At 42.7% G+C, this 23,918-nt stretch overlaps 1 protein-coding gene across 5 annotated transcripts in view; it reads right to left on the minus strand.

The window, feature by feature from the left end:
• ZNF608 (zinc finger protein 608) overlaps positions 1-23,918 on the minus strand; it is a 120,834-nt gene that overhangs the window by 62,658 nt on the left and 34,258 nt on the right. For 4 of the 5 annotated variants that reach the window (XM_033164615.1, XM_033164613.1, XM_033164614.1 and 1 more), the window contains one exon: positions 766-1,021. In XM_033164615.1, coding sequence (XP_033020506.1) covers positions 766-1,021 — 256 coding nt within the window. Of the gene's footprint in view, positions 1-765; positions 1,022-23,503; positions 23,599-23,918 lie in introns of those variants that run through there. The other variant, XM_033164617.1, reaches the window with a different exon arrangement.

Here is a 23,918-nt window from a genome sequence, read left to right on the forward strand (position 1 = left end):
ATTATTTTATGGAAATCATAAAGGGGGGGGGTGGTGGTGAAATCTGCCCATGACAAATGACAGCTTTTTCTGATGCCTTAATTTTAACAAGAGTCATCATACTTCCAATTCTTTTCCTGACCAAAGTTTCATCTCTTAATTATTTTCAATAAATGCCTGCTTATTCATCAAGCGACAGGTTGCCTTATTTTAATCAATGAGCCTTACACAAGAAACCTCCATGGATTGATGTTCTCTCAGAAACTTCCAATTCAAAAAACAAATTCTCATAACTGTTAACATCACCAGAAAATGTATTCATGCAGCACAGATCTTTTTTCTTTACAATAAAAAATTAAAACGAACACTCAGGAAATCTCCTCACATTAAATACAGATTTCCTGTACAGGGTATTGCACAGTATGTTTTAAAGTAGGCCTATAGAAGTGTGAGTTTCAGATAATACTTCTAAAATTGTATCACTTTTATAAACACTTCTTCCTGCACCATTATTTTGTTACACTGCAAACCATTTTGTTTTTAAACAAAGACATTAAATATCTAAAAACACATTACATCTTATCCTAAAGGTTTATCAAACCACTCGGTACAATCATTTATCAAGAGTTTATTTTATTTAAAATGTAGCTGGTTTCACTGGAAGAGCTATGATGGGAATTTCCTCTAGTTCTAACAACAAACAGCACTGTATAATATGATTGTTAACAAACTTGAGAAGCAGATGCAACATTCAAACAAAATGGGAAATGGGAAACCACAGCTTACCTTCCTCGGTTTCATGCCATACAATCCCTTCCAAATTCACACTGGTCCCAGGTTCACATGGTCCAAGGCATTCAGGTTCCGTTACTATTCCAACATCGCAAGTATTCACACCCACTGAACGAGTCCGTACCAAAAGTTGCTCAACTGGAGCAGCAATGTTGGATGAAGATGGGGAAAAGTAGGAAGGCAGAATCTGAGGTGTAAGACTACTGGAAATAGGAGGCGGAGGTGCAGGCACTGTAAAGAGGGGGTCAACCTGAAAGTAAAAACAAAGAAAGACACAGTCTGTCATATGCTGAAGGTAATAGGAAAGATTGTGTCTATACACACATTGAGTTTTGAATATAGCAATTCCACACATTATGAAGCAGTACCCAAAAAGTCACACGATATCAAGATGCACCAATCAAAAGATATTCTGTTATCCCCTTCAAATAACTATGGTTACTTAGGAAATTTTGCCACCCTGTTTTAGTGACTCACCGAATTATTATCTTTTAGACCAGAGCTTGCCAAATGTCCGTTGCGACACATTAAGTGTGTTGGCTGCAGTGTGTAGGTGTGTCACGCAAACGCTCCCCGTGCTCCTCCCAAGGCCGGAAAGGGGTTCCCTTTAACGTCTGGTTTGCTCAACTCAGTAAAACTGAATTACTGCAAAACTGATAAAAAGTGTGTCACCGACAGGAAAAGTTTGGAAAGCTCTGTTTCAGACATTCTGATCGCTCGCTTTAATATTTGCTCCCAGGCTTTTCAGATGCCTAGGATCACGAGCCAACGAAGACATCAACAGTAATTTGAGGCAGCATCCTATTTAGAAATGACTTTTTACAATTTATTCTCTAATATGGGCCCCATTCTACTATGACTATGAAAAATAAGTTGAGGCATCTTAGAAATTATCTAAGTTACTGTGGCATGAAATCATTAGACACATGAAGTAAAATGAAAAGGTGTGTGTGGAGACAGGAATCTTGTGCACGCTGGAAGTGAAGTGCAGGGGTGGATAAGGGGAACAGCACTAACCCCACCTAAGTAATCCCATAGTCTGTGTGTGACAGGTAAAACTGGAGAATTGGACGTAGAAGAACTATATTCTTTTCCTTACTTCAGAGTATCCTTCTTTGGAAAAGCTAGCAGCTGCAAATACAATGGCACAATGTAACCTGTGTACAGTCAAACCTTGGTTGCCGAACCTAATCTATTCCGGAAGACCGTTCAACTTCCGAAACGTTCAACAACCGAGGCGCAGCTTCCGGTTGGTTACAAGAGCTTCTTGCACTCAAACAGAAGCCGCATCGGACATTCAGGTTCCAAAAAACATTCGAAAACCAGAGCGTTTACTTCCGGGTTTTCAGCGTTCAGCAGCCCAAAATGTACGATAATGGAGGCGTTTGGGAACCGAAGTTTGACTGTACTCTAAACAAACACAGTACACAGACAAATGGGATGCAAATTACATTTCCTACTGAGACCTACCGATAATCTTTAAATTTAAAACCTGGAAGGCAAACTTATTCTATGCTGGTTAAAACTTGATGGCTGAATCTCTAGGTTCGGCAACTACCTGACCAAAAAAAGGGAGGGATGAAATAAAGCACAGCAGAGTACAGAAACTCTGTGCTTCTGTTATGTGTTTATCCTGCTGCCATCAGACTTTTAAGATGTTGGCAGCGTTAAAAGAAAAGGGGGGGAGGGAAAGCTTTTCAACAAGAAATCGAGCATGCAGGCGAGTGAAAACCAACTGACCTCAAAAACAGCTGTTCCTTGCAAACTAGTCACTGGTTAAGTAAGGATGAAAAAACCCCAATATTTATCTTTGAACTACATTCAAGACACAGGGCCAGAGTTTGCACTACATGAGTTTTGGCTGCCGCACAGACTTCTCATAACAGAGGTCCTCCGGCCTTCTTTTCAGGCTTTCGGAGTAATGCAAATGCACTTGGTTCCTGTGCTTTCCCCAGCATTTATCCAGATGTGGAACAACACAGTGTCGGCTCAAGCTATACCCCCTCATAAATAGAACCCTGTGAAATTATGTTAAAATGCTCCAAATTGGGTTTTTTTAAGAGATCCAGTAGGCGGTAGTTGGTCAACAATTGAGTTCAAGTTTCTGTTGGACCGCTAGGATTTGGAGAGACCTCTCAGTCAAGAGGTTCCCTGGGTGACCTTGGGCTATCCCACCTCACGAGAATGCCGGGAGGATAAAATGGCGGAACCACATGGCGTGTTCTCTTTCCTGGAGAGCACGTGTTGCGGTTGGGGCCAGAAAGACACCCCTCTGTTGTTGGGCGGGTTAGGATAGATGGTCTCATGTAATTGGGTCCAGGGTGTAGCTGGGGAGATTTGAATGTAGCAATTTATTGATTGACAGGCCAGGGTCTATATATTGTTTAGCACGCTGCTCATTCCCCTCTTCGCTGCGTGCATCGGATCTCCCGCCCTCCCTTCCCCTTTTACTAGGCCTCTGCGTATGACCTTGCTATGCCTGTCATGGGGTCGTCTGCTTTGGGGCAGGGGCCTGGTAGGAATTTTTTCCATTTGGCTGATTGGATGGTGCCATCTGGGTTTTCGCCTACTGCGTAGCAATTAGTCACAACTTTGTAAGGTTGGCGGTTAGGCATTGGTTCATTTTGGTTCATTTTGGTTGGGGAGGGGTCAGAATCTGGGGACCTCAACACGCAAATGCTACTCTAAGTTTCTTGGAGAAGAATGGGTTACTAACATTAAAACTGACAGATTCCGCCTTGCAATAAGCAGAGATGGCAAAACTGATGGCACTGATAAAAGATACAAATTTAGAATCTTTTAAAGAAGACTGGGAGAAGGAGAAAAAAATAGTGGGGTATAAATGCTGTAAATAAATAAACACTTTGTGTGTATATGTTACTTAATAAATGTTAAGACGCTTCAAGATGGTGTCCTAGTCACAAAATATTTTGCTCTTCAAAACCAAACAGGGCTGTTTCAACCACATTAATGTAAGAAACACTGATAAAGAGACAGGCAATGTTTAACTTTATGGGCTGTCTGAAGGAATTCTATGTTGCTACAGAGATTAAATGCTCCTATACAAAAAAAAAGGCAGCGTAAAAGAAGAATTGTGAGGGATGGCGACAAATACACAAAGTATAACAAGCCAGTCTTGATTGCGGCCTCTGGGTTAGAAAATAAAAGAAGCTCTGCAAAATGACAAGACACCAGACCCTTGGTCATTCTAGAGAAATGTGTCTATGTAAAACTACAAGTTTTCACATGTGGATGGATCCCTCGGTAGGGGGGAACTCTGCATTCAAGTCTCAGGCTTCACATTGCTGTGCCGGAAATGTTATCAACTGCATCAATGCAGACAGCATCGATCAGCTGTTGAGCAGGAGTTTGGAGAAGCAGACCTAATAGGTGGTCACTGATTCTAGATTTGACAGCACTGCCCTACATCTTATCAAAATATGTGAATTTATGTTCCCAAAGCACAGTGCTGCTCCCACAATACTTTGATGATATTTTAGGGGGGGGGAGTAAATTATGATGCACTTATGGTGTCGAGGGTCTTCTGCTGGTTCCCTCACTGTGAGAAATGAAGTTACAGGGAACCAGGCAGAGGGCCTTCTCAGTAGTGGCGCCCGCCCTCGGGAATGCCCTCCCTTCAGATTTCAAGAATTACATGACTTTTAGAAGACACCTGAAAGCAGTCCTGTATCAGGAGGTTTCTAGCACTTAATGTTTTTATTATGTTTTTGGATATGCTGTAAGCCGCCCCAAGTGGCTAGGGAAACCCAGCCAGGTGGGTAGGGAAGAAGAAGAAGAAGATCATCTATGTATGAGAGTAACCCGGTGCTCACTGGAAGGACAGATCCTGAAGCTGAGACAGATCCTGAAGCTGAGACTCCAATACTTTGGCCACCTCATGAGGAGAGAAGACTCCCTGGAAAAGACCCTGATGTTGGGAAAGATTGAGGGCACAAGGAGAAGGGGACGACAGAGGAAAAGATGGTTGGACAGTGTTTTCGAAGCTACCAAACTGCAGGAGGCAGTGGAAGACAGGAGTGCCTGGCGTGCTCTGGTCCATGGGGTCACGAAGAGTTGGACATGACTAAACGACTAAACAACAACAACCCGGTGCAATAGCATTTCATGGAAACATCAAATCCCTTCCAGCCCTACAATGCTATGACACTAAAGCAAGGCAGGTACAGAGCAGTAATGCTAAACAGGAAATATGGGCCAGTGGATTTTTGATGTCTAACATACACATTCAAATGTGCAGACACAACACATGTTACAGACCTTCCTAAACGGTACCAGCTCAGACGACAAAAGAGGAATCAGATCTGAGTGGTCTCAAGGTAGTCAAAAAGAAGACCCCCTTGAGCATGAAAAGCTAGCATGTCAGGAGAAATATGCCAGGGTGTGTGGGGAGGAAGCCAGTGTGCCCACACTAGCAGCCATAAGGAATACATCGTCTACCATGTGATACTTTCACACAGGGGCGTAGCAAGGTAAATTGGTACCCGGGGGCAAAAAAAATTTTTGCCCCCCCCCCGAGGCACAGGAAGGTCAGGTGGTACCCAGTGCAGAAAATTTCTTGTCAACCCCCCCCATTGATTCCCCCCGCAAAAATGGTTTTAAGTTATTTCATATTTTCTTACAAAGGAATAATAACAAGTAATTTAAAAAAAACACCTTTTTTATATCCCACCCTCCCCAGCCGAAGTCGGGCTCAGGGTGGCTAATATCAGATACATAACATTGGTGTAAAATCAAACAATAATTAAATTACCTCCTAAAAACATCTCAAAATCAAATTAAAGTCTAATTAGATGGCTTTCCACAGGGTTAGGGTTGGGAACAGTAAGTGTTCTCTGAACTGAAATTTCAGCCTTCATGACATAGGAAAACTGCCAAGTGAACAGCTATTTTGGTGGAGGAGGGTCAAGATATTAACCGATATACATGAAATTTCATATATAGCTATATAATCCCTAGTATGGTAAGATAAGACCTTCGGAGCAGGCATTTTCAAAAAAAATTCCCAAAAAAAATTGTTCCTTGATAATTTGTCACCCCCTCCATTATGGAACCCGGGGCGGACCCCCCTATCCCCCCTTGCTACGCCCCTGCTTTCACACATTTGAAAGGGGAACCATTTCCTGAGTCAGAAGTAAATGGTGCACCCCCAAGTTTCAGACAAAAAACATGCCCGGCTTGAACTGCCTCCTAATTTCAAACGCCACTCCGAACGTTGCTATTATCCCTGCTTCTTCAAAGATCACGGGGTTAGCAAAGCCAACATTTTGTTTTATTTGGTTGAAAGTCCCCAAAAGAACTCGCGAGGCAACGTAGGAAGGGTTGAAAAGGCAGAAGCGGGGAAGACAGCCATCTCAAATGGGGGGTGGGGAAGGGGAAAAGGTACACAAGTCTAACATCTGCTGGTGGCAGTCTGTCAAGCTGAGGAAAGTTAATGTCAAGAACAGACGCTTTGCAGTTCCTCGCTGTTATTTTTGCATGATTATTCCCAGGTGTTAGGGCATGCTGAGCAGTAGCCTTGCTATTTATCACAGAAGAGGTTCCAAGGAGGAGAGGGGGGGGGACACACAAGCTACACTTGAAGGCAGGTTAGTTGTACAGATTGCAACAGTTCTGTACACAGGCAGCCTTAAAACCCTACAGAAATATGCGGCAATGATTTCTTCCCTCGCCTTATTTCACGAGCTTTTGGGGACCTGATTAGCAACGAAAGCTACGAAGTTTCAGAGTGTTGTGCTTGGCAGTTTTCCATTGCCCAAGCGTACGCTTGCATCAGGCGGCGATGGCCCTTCTGTACTAGAAAGCTGACGGTGAATATCTGCCAATAAATAGACTAAGCGCCCTAGTGAGCACTTTTCATTCTGAACATGATGCACACACTAACCGTCCCCACCCCAATAACTCATGAATAGGTCAGAAAAGGAATATCACCATTACTAGAAAGACAGCTGTGATCTTTCCTTTATGTGCACAGATACTCCTCTGTTTTCTTCTGCTATTCCAGATGCTAAAATTAAGCAGGGCATTTAAAAATAAAATAAAACCCCCGGCCTATCCGATGTTCTCGCAAATCTCCAGAATTACAATCCTGGAGTAATAAAATTCCACCTCTCCTGTGGGGGATTTCCTGCCCAGCAGGGTGGATTCCACTGGGTAGCACACAAGTTCCTGTAGAAAAGACACTCCTTTCCTGCTGAACAGGAGGAAGTGAAGAGATCCAAATGCCAGATTTTCCCATCTCCTGTGGGAAAGCCACTTAAACACACACACACACACACACACACACGAGTCTAGGGTAAAAAAATAAAAAGGAAGACCTTTTGAGCCATTTGAACTCCTGTTCCATATAAAAATAAAAAACCTGATTAAATAAACCAACTAAAAAATACTATACTAATTACAAGATTTCAGAAGTATGTGTATATGGCTATTTATTTCACTTTCTAACTTCTACCATATTTTTGTAGGCTTTGTTCCAGAAAAGGCTCTTGCTTTTATAGATGGCATTTAAATAAATGAGCAATCCTTTAGTTCAGGATCCAAGGAACTAAGGCCGAGTACATGCTGCAGGCATGTAGTTTTTCTCCATCTGGAACTAGTCGTGCTTTCTCTCAAAATGGTGCTTTCAGTCAAGATTGATTCTAGATCCTGGCATCCACAACCATGGATGTAGTTACTTGGAATGTGGCCACCAAAATCATAGAACACCGGCCCTGAAAGACCTACATTGGCTCCCAGTACATTTCCGTGCACAAATAAGGGTTGGTACTGACCTTTTAAAGTCCTAAATGGCCTCAGCCCTGTATACCTGAAGGAGCATCTCCACCCCCAGCTCAAAGGGCCTTCTGGAGGTTCCCTCCCTGTGAGAAGTGAGATTACAGGGAACCAGGGAGAGGGCCTTCTCGGTGGTGGCGCCCGCCCTGTGGAACGCCCTCCCATCAAGATGTCAAGGAAATAAACAACTATCTGACTTTTAGAAGACATCTGAAGGCAGCCCTGTTTAGGGAAGTTTTTGATGACTGGCGCTTTAATGTATTTTTAATATTCTGTTGGGAGCTGCCCACAGTGGCTGGAGAGGCCCGGCCAAATGGGCAGGGTATAAATGGCAGATGATGATGATGATTGAAAACCCTCCCCTTAAATAGGTTATCCATGCCTTTCCCTCCTTGCACTTGCCCCACGTGAATGAAAAAAGTGCTGGTTGCAATCTTGGTAAATGCTCATCCTACATAATAATTGGGCAGCCCGCCCCATTTCCAGGACTGCCTACATCTGCTTTCAAATGGAGACATCATGAGGTAACACAGATTTTTTAGTTTGCGTTTGAGGAGCAAAAATTGTGCAAGGAATCTAGGTTTTGTGTGGACTACAGAGGGAAAAAAACAAGCACGCTGTTGCCAAATAAAATGTGTGCATATAGCATAAGTTCAATTACACCTTTTCTGTGAATATAAACCTCTCAAATATAATGCATCCTTTGCAAAATAACAAACAATCTACAGCCTTTAAATTCTGTATCAGAGGGTTGTTGTTTTTGTTTGCTACTATGATATATATTTTTCTGTTTTTATATTGTAAACCACGCTGTAATGTTTGGATTAAGGGTGGCACAGAAATTTCATAAATACATAAATAAAATAAATCTCCCCAATGGGATCAGGTATGCCTCAATGGTGGGATGTTTTCACCACCCCCTGAAGACATACCCGTTGACCCATACTTTCTCCTAATATCTGCTATCCTGATGATTTTACAAATTTGGAGGATGTAGTATTAAACTAAGTCAGAGTAGACCTATTGACAATGATGAACCTAACTTAGCCATGTACGTTATTTTCAGTGAGTTTACTCTGAGTAAAACTTCGTTGACTGCTGCCCTGGGTGATTATTTTTATTGACTATAGTTTTGTTTCATTACTTTGTGAGCCACTTTGATACTTCTTCCTGTAGATGAAAAACAGTACGTATAGAAATACAAATACACAAAATTGGAAATGAACTGATCCAAAGGTCCAGGAATGCAGCTGTGATCACAGATACCATTGTCTTCCCTTGCCCATTGAGTTCAACGAGACTTACTACCAGGTAAATGTGCATATAGAATGTATACATCCACATATCCTGCGCTTCCTCCCGAAAGAGCCCATGGAAGCAAACAACAAGTAATAAAATATCTTTAACACAATTCCAATACAGATTCATACTGGGTCAACTTATAGGCTCAACTTATAAAGCTTGTTGAAAGAGGAAAGTCTTCAGCAGCTTAAATGTGGTGCGATGCCTCAAAGGAGGTAAGTGGAATCATAGAATCATAGAGCTGGAAGGGACCCTGACTATCATCTTCTAGTCCAACCTCCTGCAATGCAGGAATGTGCAGCTGTCCCATAGAATCATGGAACTGTAGAGTCGGAAGGGACCATGAGGGTCATCTAGCCCAACCCACTGCAATGCAGGAATCTTTTGCCCAATGTGGGGCTTGAACCCACAACCCTGAGGTTAAGAGTCTCGTGGTCTACTGACCGAGCTATCCAGTCGAACCTTCAACATTGTCAGCACCATGTTCCAACCAACTGAGCAATCCAAGTCACGGTTCACTTACGTAACTCACAGAATCACAATTCCGTTTTGCTCTCCTTTTGACTATTCACGATGATTAGAAATACAGTGGTACCTTGGTTCTCGAACTTAATCCATTCCGGGAGTCCGTTCGACGCCACTTTACTGTTCACTCACATTTTCCAGTTATGGAGGACGACAAGTTTTCACATTAGCAAGGCTGAAGGTTTGGAAACTGCAGCTGGCGAAGAACTCAACACCCCAGCTCCTATGTAGGGTAGGCCACTAGGGCAGTACAATACAGTCATACCTTGGTTGTTGAACTTAATCCGTTCCGGGAGTCCGTTCGACTCCCGGAACGGGTCGAAAACCAAGGCGCGGCCTCCGATTGGCTGCAGGAGCTTCCTGCACTCAAGCGGAAGCCGCGTCAGACTTTCGGCTTCCGAAAAACCTTCACAAACTGGAGCACTCACTTCCGGCATTTGTGAGCTGATTTGTTTGGGAGCCAAGCAGTTCGAGAACCAAGGTACCACTGTATGGGGGTAACAACACTTTTGTAACTCTGCCTGCTTAAAATAAAAAATCAAGGAATGCCGTACTAGGTGTGATCAACCATTACACACACAGACAAACACACACCCCTCTGTGTATATTCTCCATTCATTCCTTGCTCTGCTCATCAAGGGGTACCACACTTTATAGAAATTTCGATGTTTTGCCCAGCAAAATGTAAATAAGCCCAACCTAAACTCTTGTAAAATCATGAAATGCCGCTGGCAGTTTTATCAAAGTGTGTAGACGTGAACAGAGCCTTTGAAGAAATGAGAGTGCCGTTTAGCAAGTGTGATTTATAAGCAACACTGATTTTAGCTGGGAGATAACACGGCTGTCTAATCATTAGTAGTCAGACAACAGCCATGTGAACACATCAATTATGGGCCAATGCCAAAAGCCCTTGAGATCCTGGAGATTAACAGCCAATCCTCTGTTTTACAAGTTCACATCAAAAAGAATATTAATAAGAGGAGGGGCATTGTGAAAGCCTGTCAGACGGTTGCAGCCACCACAACAAGGCATTCCTCCCCTCTTGCTGTGCCTCGAACTGGCCCATGAAAATAGCTGGCATCAGCTCCTATGCGGGGATCTGCCAATTTTCAGAAAATGTTTTCATTAACATATGGGAAGTTGTAAAAGGCTGCAGCAGCTCTGCCTTGTGTATTAGCAACAGCGATGCCTTTTGTGCCTCTCCCTTTAAAGCACAACAATTACACAAGATTAGTTCTTATTAAACCCTCTGGAAAATAAAACCCCGGCACAAATATTAGAAATGTCACCCTATCCCTTTCAGACAAAAACCAGGCGGCTTTGCAATAATGATAAACTGAGTGGTCTCTTAAGCATGCATCTTACAGTATTGGCAAGTGAACTGAAATGACCCAATAAAAACGACCCAGTTTGAAAGTCTAGGGTCAAAAAAAATATCAAGGTGCCAGCATCATTTTTAAACGTCAACATCAAAGATGCTAGTTAGCTGTTCACAGGACTTGAATAAACCTAAGGGTCATATTGTCTGCATTGCATTAGAACTATAGTATTGTACTGACCCGAATATATGCCGCACATTTTTTTTCCAAATTCCGACCATGAAAAGTTGAAGTGCGGCTTAAATTTGCGACCTTACAAAAAATGGCTTTTACGACACCACTGCTGAAACAGACATAGGGTAAAACGGAATGGGTGTGAGTGCCTGAGGAATTTTAAGGGAGTGGCTTATATTCGGGTATTCTCTCTCCCCCCCCCCCGAATTTTAAAGGTGTGTCTTATTTGTGGGTGCAGCTTATATTCGGGCCAATACGGTACTTGTATTGTCATGTCTGGAATTCATTTCAATTGACTCGCAGCATACTTTTCACTATTGATGAAAATCACTTTGGGGCCTTTAGTGAAAATCAGCTTATAAATGTCTAGGAAATGTATAAAACAATATAAGTATTTCAAATTACAGGGCTGCAATTTCCTAACCCCCCCAATCACTTCCACATCCTTTTGGGGTACAAGTAATGCCAGATTTATCTGTTTGTTCGCAATAATCCTTTGACTATACAAATCTTCCCAAATTTATAGGGTTCGCCCATAAGATAGCATCTCTTTTTAGTTGGTAACTAATATTAAAATACAACCAGAAGCCTCCCATGCATATGACTGCTTGTGGCGAGGGAAATCCTCGTAACAGTGTTAGCCAACGTTGTGCTTGCCAGATAAAACTGGATCTCATCTCCCGACTTCCGGCGGCGACGCCATCGCCGGGTGGTCGAAGGCTGCTTCGGGTCTGAAGCGCCTTGTCCATCCCGGGGGTTAGGAGCCGCGCTACCGCAGCGCGCGGCTCCGGTTGGGGTGCGGGAAGAGCGTCCCGCACCCTGGGCTCCCCGGCTGCGCCCGCGGAGGCTCCGAACCCTTCCCCTGCCCCCCTGTAAAGGGGGAGTGGGGGTGAAGGGACAACGGAGCCGGGCTTACGGGGATATGCCCCAACCGGGATGCAAATGCGGCGGCAAAGCCCGCGGTGAGCGTCTAAGTTCTACCTGTGAAGAATGGAGCTAAAGGAACCCGGTGGTCGTGAGTAAATAATCTTGGCAGAAATCGTGTTTTTGGAACGATCCGGGGGGAAGGAGAAAGGCAGCCTGCCTCCCTCCCTTCGAGCCTAAGAAATTAACCAATTTGAGGGATTGCTGCCACAGAACTGGTTATAAAGTATCTAAAATCGATATATGAGACTGGCAAACTTTTTTCTTGGGAAGCTAACTAGCGGAAAATATCTCTATTTAAAGTTGCGGTGTTTGCGCTCCAGCTTAGGAAAATGGCGACGAACAAAGAGACAGGAGAAGAAATATGATACCCACTTCCTCCTCCTCTGCCAGTATGCTGAGTTTCGTCCTTGAACTGGTATTGAACTCTGGACTAACAGATGAACAAAGGCTCACTGCCTTGAAGGTGGAACTAATTTACAGAAAAGTTAAAGTCTTGTGTGGGGGTCTGAAATGGAACCAACTGCCCACAGAGGAGGCTAACAAAACTTTTGACACTTTGGAAGAAAATCTTGTCAAAGAGCTGAGAGGATGGATGGAAAGATGGGAAGAAACGAATGAGCTACTTCGGAGAAGAAATTCGCTTGTTGGGGGTGGCAGTCCCAAGGCGATGTCAAGATTTGCTATATCCAGTCCCCGAGGTGTGAGCTCGGGGGCCAGGGACAGAGAATTAAGGTATTTACAAGAAGAAAAGGAATGCTACAAAGAACCGGAGAAGCTGAGAGAGGGAGAGTTGGATACCTCGGAGCTCGTGGCAAGGAGAGCTTTGGACTGTGCCTGGATCTGTGGACGTTGGGAGAGGGAAGTTGCATGGAAGTTCAGTGCTGATGCCATCAGGAGAAGAAGAATGGACAGAGGGGGTGTGGGGTGAAGTATTAAGTAAAATCTAAAGCAATCTGTTATGGTATTTTGAAATTGGAGGGTGAACACTGTCAACAATAGTTTGTTTTATTATTTGTTTGAACATGAAAAGAGATATTTCAAGTTTTTATGTTATTAGCAGCAGTTCAAAGGATAGAAGAGATAGATTTGATGAGGACGATTTGTGAGGATTGATGAGGATGTAGTATAAATAAAGTCAATTTAAGTGGTTTAAGTTTATAGATTAAGACGATTAAGATTAAGATGAAGATCAAGATGAATGTTTTACTTTATATATATAATTAAGTTTAATTTTTTAAATGAAGAGGTTAAAAAGTAGATTATGGATATAAACTCGAAGGTGAAAAGGCAGGGGAAGTCAACTGTCAAGATTGGAAAAAGGAATTTTTTTTTTTTTTTGAGATGTTTAATTAAGAAGAAAAATCATGGCAATTTTTGTATTAGATGTGTAATTGTATTTGTTTTGTATGTGTATAAATGTAGGTGTGGTTAAGGTTGTATGTTGTTATAAGTAAAAATGTCAATAAATTCTTATAAAAAAAAAAAAAAACTGGATCTCATCTCCCATCATCCCTGACTATTGGCCAAGCTGGCTGAGTTTGGTGGGAGGTATAGATTTCCACGAAATTAAAAGACTCCTGCTTCTTGGGAGAAAAGCAATGACAAACCTAGACAGCATCTTAAAAAGTAGAGACATCACCTTGCCAACAAAGGTCCGTATAGTTATAGCTATGTTTTCTCCAGTAGTAATGTATGGAAGTGAGAGCTGGACCATAAAGAAGGCTGATCGCTGAAGAATTTATGCTTTTGAATTATGGTGCTGGAGGAGACTCTTGAGAGTCCCATGGACTGCAAGATCAAACCTATCCATTCTGAAGGAAATCAGCCCTGAGTGCTCACTGGAAGGACAGATCCTGAAGCTGAGGCTCCAATACTTTGGCCACCTCATGAGAAGAGAAGACTCCCTGGAAAAGACCCTGATGTTGGGAAAGATGGAGGGCACAAGGAGAAGGGGACGACAGAGGACAAGATGGTTGGACAGTGTTCTCAAAGCTACCAACATGAGTCTGACCAAACTGCAGGAGGCAGTGGAAGACAGGAGTGTCTGGTGTGCTTTGGTCCATGGGGTCACGAAGAGTCGGACACGACTAATTGACTGAACAACAACAACAATAGATGTCCACAGCATCTTACAGGCTTCGCTTCCTCCCCACTAGCCCATATGAATAATTCCTGACATAAATTACTGTCAGTAACACTAGCCCCTTTGCTTGCCCTCATCTGGTGGTCTAGTCATCTCCAAGTTCCCAGTGTGCACCATTCATGTGACCTCTGTTTGGGCACCCTCAGTACTGGGGTGGGTGCAGAAAGGAGAGGACCAGAACAATAAATCAGGCACCCCCAAACTCAGCCCTCCAGATGTTTTGGGACTACAACTCCCATCATCCCTAGTTAACAGGACCAGTGGTCAGGGATGATGGGAGTTGTAGTCCCAGAACATTTGGAGGGCCGAGCTTGGGGGTGCCTGCACTAGATAAATATAAGTGAGGACCAATACCTCCCATTACTGGAAATGGCTGGGCATGGTGCTCTGCAAGTTTGGCACAGGGACAGGTGGGGAAAACTATGGAAGGAATTCAAGCCAGTGAGGAATCCCTTCATGGGGGGGGGGGTATAATTATATGCACAAAGGGTTCCACATAGCTCAGTTGGTAGAGCATGAGCTTCTTAATCTTAGGGTCATGGGTTCAAACCCCACATTGGGCAAAAAAAGTTTCCTGCATTGGGGGAGGGGGTTGGACCCTCCCGGTCCCTTCCAACTCTATGATTCTATGAAAAGCGAAAGACTGTGCCAATAGAAACAGAATTGAGATAACGGTTCCTGTTCAAAAGCGTCGCTTTCTAAATAAATTTTATTTTGTACTTAACCTAACTTTGCCATTGATATGTCTCATACGGGGGGGGGGGACACATGTCAGAAACTGTGGGGGAAATCTATGTTAAATCCATCATTTCTTGCTCTGTAATTGAGTAGCTATGCAACTGTCATCGTGTGGCACAGCTGAAGTGACGCTGACTAAACCAAAGGCCTCTTTCCGCACTTATCACTTATAGCGGTACAGTTGCGGTTTGGTAAAAAGTTTCCAAGAGCCAATTTGCAGGTGATTGTCTGCACCTTTGGTCCCATGCTGCTGTTATTAGAGAGTGAGTGTGAAGTTTTCTTTCTACAGGGAGGGTGGGGTGTGCCTGAATTAGGAAAGGTGCTGTGGTTGTAGTCCCATCCTTATTCCCATCATATTCCTCCAGCCAATAAGTGCCGTGGGTCATGAGCATGCCCATACAAATAGCCCGTCTGAAGCTTGTGTGGGTGTGGGTGTTTAATGCCTAGTATTCTGAAATTCTAATCTTGTGGGAGTATGGGAGAGTGAATTATAGTTGTTTTAATATTTCGTTGGAAGCCGCCCAGAGTGGCTGGGGAAACCCAGCCAAGATGGGCAGGGTATGTGTGTGTGTGTGTGTGTGTGTGTGTATGTATGTATAAATAAATAAATAAATAATATATTATATTAGAGGTGAATTTACAATCCTGCATGAGCATTTTGGTGAACCTGGCTGTTGTGCTAAAACCGTGCCTGCTGTTAATGATTGCTGAAATGGGCAGTGATTCAATACCATTGTCTCTTGTCTTCTATACAGTGGTACCTCGCAAGACGAATACCTTGCTAGACGAAAGGCATTCGCTAACGAAAGGGTGACTCGCAAGACAAATTTTCCTATGGCAGCGACTCGCAAAAGGTTTTGCAAAATGAAAACGTTTTGCGGCATTTCCCCCCCCTTTCGTAAAACCGCGCTTCCTCCGACCGTGCTTCGCAAGACGAAATTTCCGCTATACGACAACACTGGCGGAACGAATTAGTTTCGTCTTGCGAGGCACCACTGTATCTCACAAACTGAAAGCTCACACCCATCGGAGGGTAGTGGAGAAAGCTATTAATTATTAATTAAACACTTAAAGGGAAGTGTTCTTTTACCACCCAAGACTTTAGTATACTCTGCCATTTTTACAGCATCCAATAGTTTGCACAGTAATGCTCTGCTACTGCTATAGAGGGGAGAGCAGGCTGTGCATATATTCAGTTTCAGGTAGGTAGCCGTGTTGGTCTGCCATAGTCAAAGCAAAATATAAAATCAAAAATCAAAAAATCCTTCCAGTAGCACCTTAGAGACCAACTAAGTTTGTTATTGGTATGAGCTTTCAGTATCTGAAGAAGTGTGCATGCACACGAAAGCTCATACCAAAACAAACTTAGTTGGTCTCTAAGGTGTTACTGGAAGAAAAAAAAAATTATTTTGTTTTGACTATTTATTATTATTATTATTATTATTATTATTATTAACTGAATTAATATCGCCCCAAACCCAGAGGTGTCAGGGCGGTTCACAGAACAAAATCAAAATATAAAACCACAAAACAGATCATCAAAATAAAAACAGCAACACAATAACCCCACCCCACCCCAAAAAAACAACCTATGTTTTAAAAGGGCATTGGGAAAGTTAGTATATGTTTCCCAAACCATGGGCACCATGTTTGTACACACATGCCACAAATGAAAATGCCGAGAATACATTCCAGATCTTTCACAAATAAATTAAATAAAAAAAAACCCAGCTGCTATACCACTATGAAATGTAATGGCAGAAATTGCCTAAACTGAGAATTCAGCTACCTCAACTAGAAAGCAACTTTGTGCTCGCTGAACATTTGAAGACTGTTTCTTTTTTACCTTGTATTCCTTGGGAAGAAACAAGCTACAATCTTAGTGCTAGGGTGTTTATCCTCAAGTGACAGAAGAAAATAATTATACTATCAGGGTGGTAAAGTCAATGTTAATTCAATATTCTGCGGTTGCTAGTTTCGGTGTGTAATCATGGAGCAGAAACTTAACTTTGGGAGGTAGCAAATCTCAATGTCCCCGTCCCCCCAAATTATACTCCATCATTTGCTATGTGAAGTCACTCACAGATCGCTGAGTCCTGGCTATTTTGAACTCCATTAGCCTACCCAAGGTTGTTAAGTAGCAATTATATAAGCGAGCACCAAGAACTTCTCCCGCACGCTTGTTTGCAGGAGGGTAGTGCAGGAATTAAACAAAATAATCAATCCGCTAAAAACCACTCTATAACGCTTCCTAATAATGATATGTTAATGAAATATATTGGCTCAAATTACAGGGGTCATATGCAGCTGTTGAACTCAATTTCCAAGGCTATCTATGTCACCACATTTCTGGTTTATGAAGGTTTCCAGTACAAGGTGATGAACACTAAACGCTAATGAAAGTAATCATCAATGACAAGGTTGCAGCTTTGTATACTGAAGCAGAACAAAACAATGCAAGCTGAATTCTTCGGAAGGCACATCGGAAGAGCAATTCTATACATGTCTATTCAAAAGCAAGTCACGCCGAGTTCAATGGGGCTTATTTCAAGATAAGTGTGCATAGCCTTAGTACACTGCTGCTGCTCTATATGAAAAAGCATATTCTATTCTTAATCCTACTATCATGATCCATTTTGTGTTAACACAAACACCTTGTGAATGCTGAATGCTAACAGCTTTTACATCACCAGCCTGGTGGTTGGAACGGAAGGGAAAGCTTGTGGAGTAGAACCCCTGAAATACGTTTCGATCACACGCTACAGCCATGAAAACTTTAAAAAGTTTGCAGAAAAATCCTGGGAAACATACATTGCACATTCAGTCTTCAAAGTAAATCCCGGTGCTGCAAACAAGCATAAGTCTTGACCTAGCAGGCAGATTTCACAATTCAAATTATGACAAAATAATATTATCAAGAAGACACCCCAGGATAATTATTCTAGCTCCCACCACCATCTCAATCCTACAAATTTACAGCACCCAGATCTGCACAGCATAATGAAAGGTGGTCTACAGGCACGTTTGGCAAATCCTCACTATCATCAACTCCCGCCCGGAAACCTATGTCCCCACTGTGGAAGGATGTGCGGATCCAGAACTGGCCTCCACAGGCAACGGTAAAGGACCCCTGGAGGGTTAAGTCCAGTCAAAGGCGACTATGGGGTTGTGGCGCTCATCTCGCTTCAGGCTGAGGGAGCCGGCGTTTGTCCACAGACAACTTTCCGTGTCATGTGGCCGGCATGACTAAACCGCTTCTGGTGCAACAGGACACTGTGACGGAAACCAGAGCGCATAGAAACGTCGTTTAGCTTCCCGCCGCAGCGGTACCTATTTATCTACTTGAACTGGCATGCTTTCAAACTGCTAGGTTGGCACAACAGGCGGGAATTGTGTTCCTAAACCTTAAAGTTGCTTAAGAACAAAAAAGGTGTCCTTTTGGTAGGACAAAAGCAACTTACCACTTAGTTGTTGCTTGTAACACTGTACTGTCCGCAGTTGTCTACATATGTGACACTGTAAACTAAAAATGGTTGCAGAAAACCATACTCCTTGTGGGGATAGGATGTGTGGGGGGGGGCAGGGTTGCTATCCAATCATACATTTTTGGAAGGTAAAAAATCTGCTATTTTGCATCTACTTTTTTTTTTGAAATGGATATAAAATTCTCACATGCGTTCTGCTTTCTCTGCCTTTTGTAGAAGTTCCTCTAGTTCAAAACCTGTTGTGTATATGCTAGATCCCATGCAATTTCTGCTCTGGCTTTCTTCAAGCATAGCAAAAGACTACTGTTAGTTATGCATACTGTAAATGGATCCTGTGATCTACAGAGCTCTTATGTACAAAGTGCTAGGTTGGCAGGAGGTGGGACACAGCAACGGGAGCTCACTCCATTACGGGGATTCGAACGGACGACCTTGCAATCGGAAAGCCCAAGCGGTTTCATGACTTAGACCACAGCACCACCCGCGTCCCTTGGCCACCACAGCCACCTGTGGACTCCCTGTTAAGACCATATTCATGGAAGACAATCTTATTTAGCTTCAAAGTAAGAAGACAACAGTATCATCTACTTTGCAAGTAGAACAGTTACCCAACTATTCAAAAAGCTTCTGTTAAGTCACCCATCCAGCTCAATTTCCTTCACCTGGGACAATAAATGAAGTAACCTTACAATGCTGTGTAGGTGAGGTCACCTACCCTGCAATTAGCCCAATAGTTCACAGCAACTTCCTGCAGCGGCAGTGAGTCACATAGGCTGAATTGAACCTTTGTGAATGGCAAGCTGAGACAGTTACACCCCAGTGGTGGAGTCTTTGCCACCTAATCATTCTGGAAATGGAGACCATTAGGCACCAAAACAACAGTCAAACACTTAGTTAACAACAGATGCAATTCTAGTCTTCCATATTTAGAAAACACCTCAAGACCCCCCCTGGGAAGAATCACACATCCTTAATGATGTAGCCTGGTTTTGCAAAAACTGCAAATCCAGCAACACAGAATTTCAAGGAATCTGTACTGTTTTACTTAAACCCAAATGTGATTTCATGAGCCAGCTTATTACAGGAGTGCTTTAGCCATGCACCGCTAATGTGATTTTGACCACAGTGATAAGCCTGCCAAAATGACAAGGTAGCTGGCAAAAGTTTTGGTTAAATACTGTATACCGGTGTGTGTGTGTGTGTGTGTGTGTGTGTGTATATATATATATATATATATATATATATATATATATATATATATATATATATATATAGTACCTAAAAGGGACCAAACTATATGCTCATTAAAATATGCTGAGCATTTCACATGGCGTTCTTTTCACCCTTGCCAGAGGTTTGGATGCTACATTCTGTAGCATATTTACTTCATTTATGCAGCAAGTATTTGGCCTTTATTCAAACCCACGTATTTTACTGACCAGGACTCCACCACACAATGTCATTTAAAAGCTCTAGAAATTTATTCAGAATTAAAAGGCAGTTACCATTGTGTGAATACACTGTTTTGGTGGTTGTTGGTGTGTGCGTGCAAAAATATTCTTTAAAAATTATTTAAAAGCCTATGCCGACATTCTAAAAACATTTACAAAAACAGAAAAATAAAATCATAGTCCTATTTACTAACTGTGGAAAGTCACTAAGAGTCACAGTATCAAAGTGAAAGAAATAAGAAGGGCTCCTCTCACAGTTAGACTGTCATCACCCCATAAATACCAAACAACGATGAGTTTCAGAAGCCATCACAGAAAAGGCTCTGCCTGGCATTAGCCCTACATTCCAAACAGAGGGAATCTGGAGCAGGGGGTAATCACACCATTTAGGCTATATAGCGGACTCTCAGTTTACGTTACCTTTGGGTAACGTAATCCTCAGGTTGCGAACGTGGCAACCCTGGAAGTGTATACTTCTGGGTTTCGCTGTGCGCGCATGCGCAGTAGCACTCAATTGCACCGTGTATGTGTGTGTAGAAGGGCGCCTTCGGTTACGAAGTTTTCAGGATGCGGCCGGGCCTCCGGAACGTATCCCATTCATAACCGGAGGTACCACTGTAATCCTATGCACACTACATTCCTATAATCCTAGTTTGACTGAAGAGGATTTATAACTTCTCTCTCTCTCTCTCTCTCTCTCTCACACACACACACACACACACATGATTAGAGTACTGAACTCAAAGACCGCCACCTTGAATTGTGCCTGGACATAAACTGGCAACCACCGTAGTTCACGTAAGACCAGTACAATGGTACCTTGGTACTTGAACGGCTTGGCTCCCGAACAAATCAGTTCCCAAGTGCTGTAAACCCGGAAGTGAGTGTTCCTGTTTGCAAACGTTTTTCGGAAGCCGCCGTGGCTTCTGACTGAGTGTAAGAAGCTCCTGCAGCCAATCGGAAGCCGCGCCTTGGTTTTCGACCCGTTCCGGGAGTCGAACGGACTCCCGGAACGGATTAAGTTCAACAACCAAGGTATGACTGTATTGTACTGCCCTAGTGGCCTACCCTACATAGGAGCTGGGGTGTTGAGTTCTTCGCCAGCTGCAGTTTCCAAACCTTCAGCCTTGCTAATGTGAAAACTTGTCGTCCTCCATAACTGAAAAATGTGAGTGAACAGTAAAGTCATCTTTCTGCTTCACTGTGATATATGTGACTAATCAGAGCCCTCCTTGTGCGAGAGAAGCAAACACGGATAATGTTGCTCAGACTCCTATCTCCACAGCTTTCTCCAGCTGATTTGAATTCTTTGGGCTCAATCATATAATTTTTCTGCAATCTCTGCGGAGGAAGATGACCTTTCTTATCCCACACTTGCTTAGGACAAGTGAATATAATTTGACGAAATATAGATGAGGAATTTTTTTGCAAATGCATTAGGGAAATGCAAATTCCCTGGCTCTGTTCTGCTGGAGAAAAAAGGCTGCTTCTGTCCAAAACAGCTGACCCAGAAAGTGGCACATTTTCTTAAAGCATTTCAAGCACATTTAAAAACATCGATTCAGAACTGAGGGTGGCTGGACCTTACCTGAATGGGATTTACATATAGTTATTTTTCTTCCTAAGTAGTTCCCAGTTTCAGAAATCCAACTTTTGTAAATAACATTAATAATAATAAATAATGGAAGCTCAGATTTCTGACTGGGATGATGGTGGTCCTTTCTGTCAACTTTTCTAGGATTGCTGATAGGAAAGAAGAATCCAAGATCCATGCATTCTCCCTTGTCTTTCTGTTTAGATTAAATTAAACTCGAATTAAAAAAGAAACTTCTGCAAGTGCAGAACGGTTACAAATGCCAAAATGAGAAACTGACTTAAAATGACTGAAAATTCAGGTACTTTTCTGAGGGGGGAAAGAACTGAGACACTCATGGCAAGAAAGACACTTCAACATTGCCTTATTCAGTAATCTCTACTTCAATAAAATGCTTGTTGTTATTCAGGGCTTGGCGAATGGCACTGCCATCAAATATTTGAAGAAGGAGAACTGTGAAGAATAAATGCTATCTGGGAAAGAAAAAAAAAGGCTTTTACTTATGCGGTGCTAATGGCCATCTAAAAAGCCAATTTGGAATGGCTATATATTCTCATTCACATTCACAGCAGCAGTTTCACCGGAAGAACCATACATCATAATCTGCAGCCATCTTAAGAAAACCTGAAGTCTTTGCCATCTGAGCCAGGAAGAACTGCTAATATGAGAATTTTAAAGAAGTCAAAGTTTATTTTAAGAGCGGTGATTAGGGAGGACGTTTTCAAATATTATTCCAAAATTGCGCAGACTGCCATGTGGCGTGTTTCAGTAATAAATGGGTGAGGATGGAAGAAATCTAAATACACCAGAAGTCTAAAGAATCCAGATCAGGCTGTTTTATAACATTTTTCACTCCATTTATCGCATGGGAGGACGTTTATTTTTTAGGACATATAAAGCTTTAAAGGCGGCAACCCCAAAACGCTTGTTAAGGAGCAAGATTCACTGAACACAGTAGGACTTACTTCTGTGTAAAGATGCATCGGATTGCATCACAAGGAGGTTATTGACTTTGGGAGGAAAACAGCATATAATTTTATTGTCGCTTGAGGAATTCTCCATTAAAGAGTTCAAGCCGGACAAAAAAATGTTCATATTCTGAGTTTGGGGATTAAAGCCGCACCCAGCACAGCAAACAACACCCTTGTCTTTTCAAATTATGCATTAATTTTTTAAACTAAGTAATATATGTAATGAATATGACAAGGCGTGCATTCTTCTGCTGCATCAAACCGTCAAAACTCATTTCCCTCCCTCGACTAAAATCACTTGTCAGTCAAGGCCACTTAAAGCAGGAGCGAAGCATATCTTCGGCACAGTGAAAATGATATCAGTCATCACTCCGGTTAACTCCCATAATTTCTCTCTGTAAACATTTAGAGGGGAAAGTTCTAGAATGTCGTGATGGGCTTGTGCCAGTTGAAACTGTCAAGTTCAACGGCAGGTTAACTGTAAGCCGAAAAGGAAGGGGGGGAGTGGGAAACTGTCTTTTGTCTCATCTGAGACTTCTACCGTATATCTCATTTTCCTGTGTCAATACGCACAAAGGGGAGTAAATTAAAACAAAGCAAAATAAAACATTCTTGAGCTTGAAAGAGAAGCTGTAATTCTACACCAACTCTTCTGAGCCGAAAACTGCGCGCCCTGTTGCCAGAATTGGCAAAAGGTCACAAATAGTTTAACTGCTAGACATCGCTGCACATAAATTCTGGTGCCAGCCTTTATCTTTGCAGACTTTCACAATACAGAAACTGGCACAGGCCTACTACCCCTGATGACTCAAAACCCTCCGAGCGTCTTTAATATAGTCGTATGATAAACATCTAGAGCGGCCTCCTAAAATGAAGAGCAAGAAAAGAATATTTTCAACAGCAGCCCAGCATAAATAAATTTAGCCAGGGAAGCTGTAGCCCAGATCCTGTTAACTACATGGCAGGAAATTTGGCTAAATTTCTAGTGGGCTGTTGCTAAAGAGGCAGAGAAACGGTCCCAATTAAAAACTGGGCTTCGCGAGACCCTTAAAATTCATTTAATTTTGGGCAGCTTTCTTATACAAATTTCGTATCAAGACCCCCTATTGCTCTTCTTGCCTTCAACTCAAATCCCACAGAAGACGTGGGGCACAATATTTCCCTTTCTGCGGCACACATCACACTGATGGCGTTAAAAGTTTGTCACCGCACGGTGACATCTCAATTCAATATTTGCACTCGAAATCTTACCTCCAAGAGCCTCATCTTTCCCCCCCGAGACTACAAATGCCAACTGACAGCCAGACAAACCAACTGATCTCTCAGGAGTGCTTGCAGATTCACTGGGAAATGAAGAAAGAGGACTGGAGTTTACAGTTTACAGTTGGTCAGGTTCTCTTCTCTCTCCCTCTCTCTCTCTCTCTCTCCCTAAGGTTCTTTACTTCACGAGCTGCAGAATACGCAGCCAGTCTAGATTGCACAGGCACAGAAAGGCTCTCCGGTCACTGCTCATTCCCAAATTCTGCAAAAAGGGTGTGGGACCAGGCAGGGACAACATCTCTACTTGCTCCACCCTCACCTTCCTGCTTTGGAAGGGAAGATCACATGCTCGCAATATTTCCTATAAGCAGGAACCCGCACGATCGGAGTTCCCAGCATAGCTCTC

The sequence above is a fragment of the Lacerta agilis genome, chromosome 11, assembly GCF_009819535.1.
Source record: "Lacerta agilis isolate rLacAgi1 chromosome 11, rLacAgi1.pri, whole genome shotgun sequence".
NCBI lineage: Eukaryota > Metazoa > Chordata > Lepidosauria > Squamata > Lacertidae > Lacerta > Lacerta agilis.